This window comes from Tasmannia lanceolata, unplaced genomic scaffold (genome assembly GCF_043159265.1).
Source record: "Tasmannia lanceolata isolate RefF3 unplaced genomic scaffold, GAP_Taslan_0.1 ptg000013l, whole genome shotgun sequence".
Taxonomy (NCBI): domain Eukaryota; kingdom Viridiplantae; phylum Streptophyta; class Magnoliopsida; order Canellales; family Winteraceae; genus Tasmannia; species Tasmannia lanceolata.
The window spans coordinates 38,362,457-38,372,791 of NW_027518690.1; the positions used below are offsets into that span (position 1 = coordinate 38,362,457).

Below are 10,335 nucleotides of genomic sequence, written 5' to 3' on the forward strand. Positions count from 1 at the left end.
TTTTCAACCATACGGCATGACACGGACAAAAGACGTTATAGACCATTTTGCCCTTCGTTGCAGGTTCAGTGACACACATCACATCTAACTTTTCATGCTTATTGCTTCTCTTTTTCTACTTGCATTAAACATACCTCGACATCTGCCAAAGAATGTAAATCATTTCATGTGAAACATACACTTAGAGTTGACTATAACGTCGATGTTGTGAATGTAAGTGTAAAGTTAGCAATAATCTTTACCGTTGAGGCAGGAATCAACGGGTACAAAGTAAGGTACGTCTGGAATAATGATGGGTGCGCGATCGGAATGTATATCGGTGCAAGTGCATTCCATTAATATTTTTTGATCTCGAGGCCCACAACTTGAGAAAAGAAAGGCTTAATCTACAATGTTGAACGATAGGGTTTTTTTCAAAATAACTGTGGTTCGATATAGTTTCGAAAGGTTCATTTCTCAACTTTCATTTTCCAACTTTGAAGGTGTGGGCCTCGAGATCACAACATATTAATCGGATTTTTTTAATGCATTCACACCCATGTATTTTCCGATCGCACCCAGCTGCATTCCAGTCGCACCTTACCTTGTAGCCGTCGACCTCCGCCTCTAAGGCAAAGATTATTCCTGATTTTAATTAGGTTTTTTCAAATCACATGAAATGATTTCTATTTTGCGGATTTCGAGGTATATTTAATGTAGGTAGAAAAAGAGACGTAATCAGTAGGAAAAATGTTGATTGTGATGTGTACCACTTGTAGAACAAGGAAGGGCAAAATGGTCTTATTTTGGTTTGACACATGTACTTCGAGCGTGTCAAGGCGTAAAGTTGAAAACCCGCCGCCTATGGGAGTTCAGAAAATAAACTGGCCTTCTTTGGTGTTTTCCTCTCTGGAATGGGATTCACTCGCAAAGAAACAATGCAAAAAAAGCGAGGGATAGTGAAATTCAGATTCCCGCATGCATGGAGCAACCTAACAGTAACGAGTAGGGAATCCAGGAATGTGTTTCGTTCAACTTTCTTATGCATGTACCAAAGAGTCCTGAGGCAAAGTAGTTTTCTTAAGGAAAAATTGCCAAACGGGGACATCAAAATACGAGAATTGCCAACGAGGGACACACTTTTGAAAAGCTGTTAAAGAAGGATGAAATGGGGTTATCAAACTCTCAAAAGGGTGTTAAGGGCTAATAGGGCCACCTAACGTTTAGGGGGGCTTGACTTGTTCACTTACTAATAGGGCTAATGGGAGGCCCCTAAACGCCCTATTAATAAGTGATGCTTCCTGGCTTTGCCAACCGAAAGGAGAGAGTCATAGAACAATCGTCAGGATTGATGCGGTGCGGGTCAACATATGCTTTCTTCTAAGGAAAAAAAAAAGTGAACAATTCACTCTCCTTTTTCATAATAAGAACATGGGGACGACATGGGGTTATCATGTCTCTATAAAGGGGGTTATCAAACTCTCAAAACGGTGTTATCAACCTTCTTTAACAAATTTTCAAAAATGTATCCCCCCGTTGGCAATTCTCGTATTTTGATGTCTCCCATTTGGCAATTTTTCCTTTTCTTAATGGACAACTGGGGTGCCACACCAATAGTCTCTTAATTGGGCTGTTCTCCATGGGGGTAGAAATGTGAAACAACCAATTACTTCAAAAGCTTAAGCTATTAGAGTTGGTGTTATTTAATCATTTATACTCGAACACTACGCCTCACATAATGGCCTCTCTTTTTATGGGTCTTTTGTTGGGTGGATATACTAATGGAAAACATGTCAGGAGTCTAAGAACATAAGAAGAGGCAGGGGGGGCCACTGTAAAGATGGATCACAGTCAAAATCTCACCAAAAATGGGATTGGCTATGGATTTGAGCCATAAAACATAGTTTTGTTGTCCGTCACATGAATGTTTTGTAGCCATTGAAAACATATCTTGGAATCTCTTTCTTACTAGTATCTAATTCTATTCCAGGAATTCCGAGATGCGAACGACGATTCCGCTGGGATTTTCTTCTCCTTGTCTAACCTTGAATCTTAAAACCTCTCACCATTTCAAGGAATTCTCTTATCCAGCTAGGGTTTGTCGCAACACAGAAGATTCCCGCAATCTTTCTAGATCAGGTAATCACTTGCTTTTTTAGGGTTTGGATGGCTTTCATGGAGTTCCACTCCATTACAGTCATTTCTCTTTTGTTCCTTTGAGAATTGGATTGCTAAAATTCGTGGGTTAATATATTTATAACCTAATACTATATATAATGGGAAAACCTGGAATCAATCATGTGTACATAGTTGAATCCGAACTTGTTCCTTGTCACAGCAATTGGCTGTATATAGGACATGGGTTTGGGGCATTTGGGAAGCATGACTATGAAGAATAGGATGGGGTGGGTGGTATAGAGGGTAAGTGTTGTCAAACAAGCCTGACCCTAAAATCTGTTATTCTGTCCTCTCATAATCCCTACTGCCTAAGACAAACTGTTTGATACCAACCACAGTTGGTGGAAATGCCTTGTACCGATGGGAAACGTGTTTCAGAAACATTTACATGTGATACCTGCATTGGAAACATATGCGAAACCATGTGTGAAACGTATGAGAAACGTATGGGAAACATGTGGAGGATGTATGTGAAATGTGTAGGAAACATGTGAAATGTACATAAAACGTTTTGAAGAAATCGCACCAAAAAAAGGGCAATGATTTTTTTAGCCCCTTCTGTAGGATAATGCGCCCCCCTTTTTAACGTGATTTGATGTAAAAAAAAGTTAAAGTCTGCCCACAATTCACGTTAAAAGGGCGGGGGAATATCTCCCCAACAAAATTGTGTAATACGTATTAAAAGAAAGTATAATAGTATGTATAATAGTAAAAAATAGAAATAAGTAAAACATTATACTAAAAAATAAAAGATATAAAGAACATACATAAAATCGTCTATGTATGCCTCTATTTAAATAAAAATTATGAATGGAATTATAAATGTATGTATTTATGTGTAAAAGCTCGTGGATATTTGAAATTAACAAAGTCCAAATCTACAAACACACATATTTCATGTTTCCTTTCTGTTTCATGTGTTTCTGTTGACGTTTCTATATCATTTCTAATGTGGTTCTCATATGATTTTCTACTGCTTCCACATTTCTCGTTTACACTCTATTTTTTCTCGCATTTTTTGCTTTTGTTTTACGTTTCATTTCTCAAATTCGTTTCCCAACTTGGTAACTATGAACCCAACAACATCAGATAATAGGGTTTGCATGGTGATAATCATAAGTATCACCAATTTTTTCCAAATATCGCGATAAAATCATTATGTTTTGACAAATGACAAAACCCCAAATATTCCTGAGATTTTAAAAATATTGCGATATTTTTCATTTGGGAAATGATATCAGCACAATGATGTTTTGATAATTGCACAAACCCATCCTGTCTTTTCATATTTAATTGGCTTGTGAGAGATTTTTGGGAGCTGTAATAACCTTTGACAGCTCTTTAAAATAATAAAAGACAAGATGAGTTAGTGCAAATATCAAAGCATGGTTGTGCTGATATCATTTCCCTTTCATTTTTATCATTTACAGTGAAGATATCACAAAGATGTCGTTATAATTTTCCAAAAAATTTATTATATATTTTTAAATTAAATATATTTATATTTTGAAATATTCTATATTTTCCAGTTTTTTCTCAATATGAACCTTAAAGTAACAAATAACAATTAAAATCTCCCAAGATATACACTTATACACTACCTGAGAAATTGTTGAGGCAAATATTTGTTACTATGAAAAATTACTGATAGAGGCAGGAGGGGAGGTAGTTATTATTTGAACCATCTAAATTTATACTAATAAATGAGTGAACAGAAAACAAAATGAACCTGAATCAGTTGCCATTGGGTGGCTTCATGAATACTTTGATGTTGGAAGTTGGCAACTTAAGTTAGAAAGTATTGAGAAATGTTTCTTCTTTTTTCTGGTTACTTGTTGTCTCATGTGTCAACTAGTGGAGTTTTGAGGATACTGAAGTCTTTATCTTTTCCTTTTTTGGGGGGAAGGGGAAGACCAAAGAGTCATTTATCCATCTCTCTCTCTCTCTCTATATATATATATATATATATATATATATATATATATATCGTAAAAGTGCTTGATGAGCTAAACAACATTAATGAAAGAGTTTTTGTTAGAGAAGTGTACTTGTTTACTGTTAACATGAGCGAATATGGACAACCATTTATGATTCAACGTATGTTGGGTAACTCTCAAGTTAAGTTTAGATAGTCCTGAATCATGCTCTGGAATTTGGTAATTGTCAAATCTATGATCGAGGAAGTTTGTGAATTAAGGCCCTGTTCGTTTCAGATTGTGACAATTTTGGGCCAATAAACGGTTGGGGCCCTCACCATTGCTTGTCACAATCTGAAACGAACAGGGCCTAAATTGTGAAAAGCATTGTCTATATGCCCACTATCGGAGTTCTTGGATATCTAAACGTCATCCCTCCTGAAATAAATTTCTATTCTTCTATAGGAATTTGCAGAGCCAGTCAAGCTGTTGAATTATTTCCATCCATTTGCCCTGACATTGTTGTTCGAGAGGCACGGCTAGAGGACTGCTGGGAAGTGGCTGAGACTCATTGTAGCTCATTCTTCCCAGACTATTCATTTCCATTAGATTTGATGCTGAGGGTTGACAGGATGGTGGCATTGCTATCAGGATACTCTGTGCCGAATGGTTGCATGAGGTCTTGCCTTGTTGCTGTAGCCCTTAGCTCGATTGACAATAATATTTTCTTGGGAACCGAAGACTGTAAAATTGGAGACTTTGAAATGAAGTTCAGTTTGAATAGAGGGTCTGTTGCCGGGATATTGACCGTGGATACAGTGGCTGATTTCCTTCCAAGAAAAGGACCTCTCCGGCAACGAAGGTCAGTTAAAGGCGTTCACTGTTCTTTAAGAAGAGCTAATTCATACCTAAAGAAATAGTAACAATTTATTTATTTATTTTTAATGATAATTTATTTACTTAATACAAAAGTTAGCAATCTAGCTGAACATATGGACTTTTATGTTCGATGAAACTATTCCATCTTCATCCATAACATGAGCATACTCTTTCTGGGTTCTAGTCATGCCTATATATATATATATTTTTTTGAGAGCTAAGCTTAAATTATGCAATTCATACTTCCCTATATTTTTATATTGTACATTCCATATTTTATATTCCTCTTGTTGATACCTAAGCTTCTGTATCTTTCTTTCAGACTTGACAATTTGTACTTGCAGTTATTGAAACACATCTAATGCAGAGTCGTATTATATCTGCTTAAATATTCTAATTTGTCTCTAGCTGACCATGCTGACTGCACCTTCATGAAACTTTACCTTGTGCTAGATAGCACTTTGTATTTATGACTTTATCATATCGATAGAAGGGATAATTAGATTTAGAGCTTTATGCAATTATTCTATTCTTCATTTTGAACGGAAAGAAGAAAAAGTGTTCACACATATCAAGGCTGTTAGGGGAAAAATGCAGTTATCATTTTTCCTGTTTTTCAACTTTATGTAATATATGTAGTTTTAATATATATTTTAATTCTATTATTATGCATATCTCAGCTTGTCAGACTTTTCACTGTCCCCGCTTCTGGCACCAAGCACATTTTTGTGTCTTTAGTTACATAAGCATTGGTTTATAATTTGTTAAAAAACAGACTTAGGGTATGTTTGGCTGCCATTAAAATTTTTCCATGGCATTTTAGGTCTATCAAGTGGCGAGAGAGGGTGGGAGATGGAGACACTAGAGAGGGCATGAGTGAGGAGAGGGTGAGAAAAAGCTGAAAACAAGGAAAAGAAAAACTCTAATACTGCTTTTTAGCCATTTCATACAATCTCCTCATTCCTGTGATCTCAAGTCTCTTCGTCTCCCACTCTCCCTATCCCTCTCTCGACACTTGATAAACTAAAATTTCTTGAAGAAAATATCATGGTTGCCAGACATGGCCTTATATGTAAGTCATGATTCTTGGGTTCAAGGCTGAGTTTGTTGCCATCTCTGTGTAACCTGTGGACATACTTAATTTAACATATTTCCACTTCATTCTCAAGGGTACATTTGACCATTGCCTCTTGTTTTATTAGTCACGACTAAAGTCTTTTTGCATGAAATGATTCTTGAAAATGTTTGTAAGTTCTTCTCTACGTTAGACTAGTTGAATGCAGTCCTTTTCGTGTAGTTAGTTGCATAGTTTTAAAACACCCCCGCGTCATTGTGGACTCCCCCGAGTTGACTCCCTTTTACGTTGGCCGTGATTCACATTTTGGGACAAAGTCAATAAAAACTCCTTTGACTCTCCCGAATCATGATCGCGTCAATCGAGTACTCGACCGCGTCGACTAGGATTTTCTTCGGCTGCATTCCGAGCTGTATACGTGTTTTGAAACACTGGTTAGTTGTTTCAGGGATCGGACGTGTCTTAAGCATCTCAAAAATTGAGATGTATCTCCAATATGTGATACAGTTTCAAAACGCGAATGTGGGTCAAAATGCGGCCAAAGCAAATCCTAGTCGACTTGGTACGGCATAATCGAGTATTCGGTTGGCACGGCTGAGTGCTATATTGATGTGATCATAACTCGGGAGAGTCAAATGAGTTTTGATTGATTTTGTAGGGCAAAACACTGACTTGAACAAGAATGCTGCCTAGGTAAAAGGGAATCGACTTGAGGGAGTCCGTGATGATGCGGGAGAGTTTTGAAATTATGGATCGTACTTGTCACTAGTATGGACTTGAAATGACACCTATGAAATGCTGAAGGAAAATCCAAAAAATTATAAAAATGGGCTAAATGGGAATAAATAATAATGAACCTATTTAGTTAGATCTTCGGCACACTTTTTTTTAATGGTACCTTTTATTGTCTTGATATTTAACTGTCCCGATTTTTATGTTCGTCCCTGACTACCTCTTGAATGCCACAAATTATGCACTTCATAGTTTTACTTTATCTTCAAAATTTTCAAGTTCTGTGATATGTTTTTTGAGTTTGTGAGACGAAGACACTTATGATTCATTGATTTAATATTGATTATGACAAAGATAGATTTAGCATATTTATGCATGGATTTATCCTAATAACGCACCACAAATGACAATCTACACTGATTTCAGCAATAGAGAACAAATAAGTTGGGGAAGGAAAATGAAAAAGTTCATGTTTGAAACTCGAAAGTGACTCAAATCCACAACTCTAATGCTCTGATTCCCCAATTAGAGGATCAAATGCAGTTTTTTTTCCCAAAGATTCTGATAAGAGAGATTAACATAACATAGTTTGCCTTATCATAGCTTTGAAATATGAGGGGAGAAACTGGCTTTTTAGAAACACCAATACTGTGGAGTTCTTCACTCTACTGAAACATGCAAATATGCAATACTTGCCACGTCTACATCTTGGATTGTATCATCCAATGCAGAATGCGTATCAGATGAAATTATTAAACAAGGCATGATATGGGTGTGTATACTGGCACCTGTAATTTGAAACATATCATCCAATATGTCAGTACTGGATGATACAGCACTCCATGCTTTTTCTATTTATGTTCTCTTTTCAATAAATGACAATAGCTGACATCTTTACTCAGCCAGGTGACCTAGTTTTCTTCATAGTGTGGTCATTCTCGTACAATATATTTGAGGATGTATCAAATGTAGAGCTCCAAGTTTTCCGACTTCTAGTTGCTGAAACCTTGAGGCTCGGCTAACAACTAGAACTAAACGTTTTACTGATTTGCATGACTATCTGATTCTTTCCATCCTTGACCTCTCAAGGGTTATTGGACTTTAGATGATTCTCAACTCATTATTATGCAACGAGGCGCTGCGCATTGTTTTCAAAATCTTACGATTTACGGTTCGATTTACGATTCGATTTATGATTCTTAGGCAAAACGATTTGAATCCCATGATTGAATCGTAATTTGTATGAATCTTACGATTTTTTATTGAATCTTACGATTCGATAGTAAATCGTATGATTCATACGATTTATGCGATTTATCCAAATTAAGTTTTGTATAAAAGAAAATATGTCTTTCTTTCAAAAGACCTCATTTCCTTTCTACATTACAAGAAGCCTTTGAAATCCCTCTCATTAGAAGGAAGAAGACAGAGGAGGAGTAGGACTTCGAACGAATTGAACCAGTCGAGCGGACTTCGAACGAATTGAACCGGTCGAGCACAAAGCATTTGTTGAGGTTACTCACATCGAGGTGGGAGTCGAGGTGGGTGACTACCATAATAAGGACAACATTGATTCCCGTCTTTTATGATTGATATTTGTCATTTGATGTTTGAGACTTTGAGAATTGATATGATCTTGTGTCTTTTTTTAAAGATTATTAACCAAGATGCATGGGTTTGGATGAGAATGAGATGATTAGCATGTGTCAAGTTTGTCACCAAACAATTCATATTACGATATTGAATGCTAATCATGGTAGTTTCTGTTTGAATTAATGAATTTGGATGAAAAATGAATAATTGGCCATTTTTATTCTTTAATTTATTTATAATTTTTTATTATACATATTTTTATATATTTTTGAATGAATCTTACGATTTACAATCCGATACGATTCGACCCCGATTACGATTTACGATTCGATTCTGATTTTCAAAACATTGGCGCTTCGCTTAATTTTTGTGTTTAGGGGACTCCATTTTTAAAAAATTGAATGTAGGACACATATGGGGCATGTATTGTAGTTAGGGGACTCCATTTTTAAAAAAAATTGTGTTTAGGGGACTCCATTTTAAAAAAATTGAATGTAGGACACATATGGGGCATGTATTGTAAGTAGGGGGAAAACCCTTCAATTTATCTCTTTTCTCGTTTTTTACAGTTATGCCTAAATTTCCTTTAATTATGTTTATCTTATGTGGACCTGACACCTTAACAAGTGGCTTTTTTTTCACTAGCAACACATCTTCAACCCTCCTCTTTCATAAACAGAGATCTTTCTGCTTATTGTTTGAGTTGCTCTGCACAATTTTTTTTTCTTATATTTTCTTGGTGAATTAGCTAGAATTCTTTTCGTGCATAATTCCAAACTGCTCGTTTATACCCCTAAAGCCTACGAACTTCTCTTGATTTTGGCATGTGAGTCTTTCTTGGTTATTTACAGCAGGGGGACATGTTGAATTTTGCTGCATTGATTTTACACCAACTTTTTTTGTTGATTGTTATAATATCATAGATAACTGCAGAAAGAAAGAAAGAAAAAGTTATTCATCTTGTTTTGTCTCTCCCTTGTAAATGCATGAACATTGAATTGGTTGATTTCTGAAGTGAGGCATCTATCTAATATTCTCAGGACTGGAATTGCATACATATCAAACGTTGCAGTTCGAGAGAAGGATCGGCGCAAGGGAATCGCCAAAAGGCTCATCACCAAGGCTGAAGCTCAAGCTAGGAGTTGGGGTTGCCGTGCCATCGCATTGCATTGCGATAGAAACTACCCTGCAGCCACACAACTGTACCTAGGTCAGGGCTTCAAATGTGTCAAGGTTCTAGAACGCGCAAATTGGCCTCATCCAAAAGCCTCTCCAGGTATCCAGTTCAACTTCATGATGAAGCTCCTATAAACCACCACCACAGTTTGATTCTTCTTGAAGAAACAAAATGTTTCTACTTGGGTTGGGAATCTAGTAATCATGCATGTGTATATTTAAAGTACACATCAAAGAGGAAACAGGGTGCAGATCTCCATTGTTTCTGATGATGGTTACCATGGTTAGGCTATATTAAATGGCCTGTACAGTGGCATTTGGCTCTAATTCTTTAGATCTTGTTACCAAACAGTGGATAGGAACTTATCTACATTCGGGTGTGGGCTCCCGAAAGGTTAATGACAGATCTCAATTGTATGCCCATTACTTCAAAGCCGCTGTCTTGAGAAAGAACTTTAAATTGCAAACAAAGTTCTTAAGTTCTTGGTAATAGACATGAGTAACCATCATTACCATCTCAATTATTTCAATTTCAGGGTGATTATACCGGCACAAATGCACTAGATACTATAGTTAAGCGTGCTTCGGCGAGTGTAGTACCAAAATAGATGACCTCCTTGGAAGTACTCTTGTTGCACTTTTTACTGTTAAAAAAAGTCAGTGGTTTTGCTTTTCTTGCCGGTCCGTACCACAAGTTCCATCAAATGCTGCTGAGAACACCTTGATTGGATGAACTAAGTCTTTGATCTACCAAGTCTCTTTCAGCTGCCCTGTTTGTTTTTTTAATTTTGAGAACCCATTGAGTCC

At 36.6% G+C, this 10,335-nt stretch overlaps 1 protein-coding gene across 1 annotated transcript; it reads left to right on the forward strand.

Moving 5' to 3' along the window:
- Positions 1 to 1,847: 1,847 nt before the first annotated feature.
- LOC143891427 (GCN5-related N-acetyltransferase 4, chloroplastic-like) lies at positions 1,848 to 10,069 on the forward strand. Its single transcript, XM_077396001.1, has 3 exons — positions 1,848 to 2,118; positions 4,539 to 4,935; positions 9,393 to 10,069. Exons 1-3 carry the CDS (start codon positions 1,980 to 1,982, stop codon positions 9,661 to 9,663), a joined length of 807 nt encoding a protein of 268 aa, XP_077252116.1. The 5' UTR covers positions 1,848 to 1,979; the 3' UTR covers positions 9,664 to 10,069.
- The last annotated feature ends 266 nt before the right edge of the window (positions 10,070 to 10,335 follow it).

Coding starts and splice junctions, on each gene's coding strand:
- LOC143891427 (XM_077396001.1), top strand. CDS start 1,980: ATGCGAACGACGATTCCGCTGGGATTTTCTTCTCCTTGTCTAACCTTG. Junction 2,119..4,538: donor CCGCAATCTTTCTAGATCAG/GTAATCACTTGC, acceptor ATTCTTCTATAG/GAATTTGCAGAGCCAGTCAA. Junction 4,936..9,392: donor GGACCTCTCCGGCAACGAAG/GTCAGTTAAAGG, acceptor TAATATTCTCAG/GACTGGAATTGCATACATAT.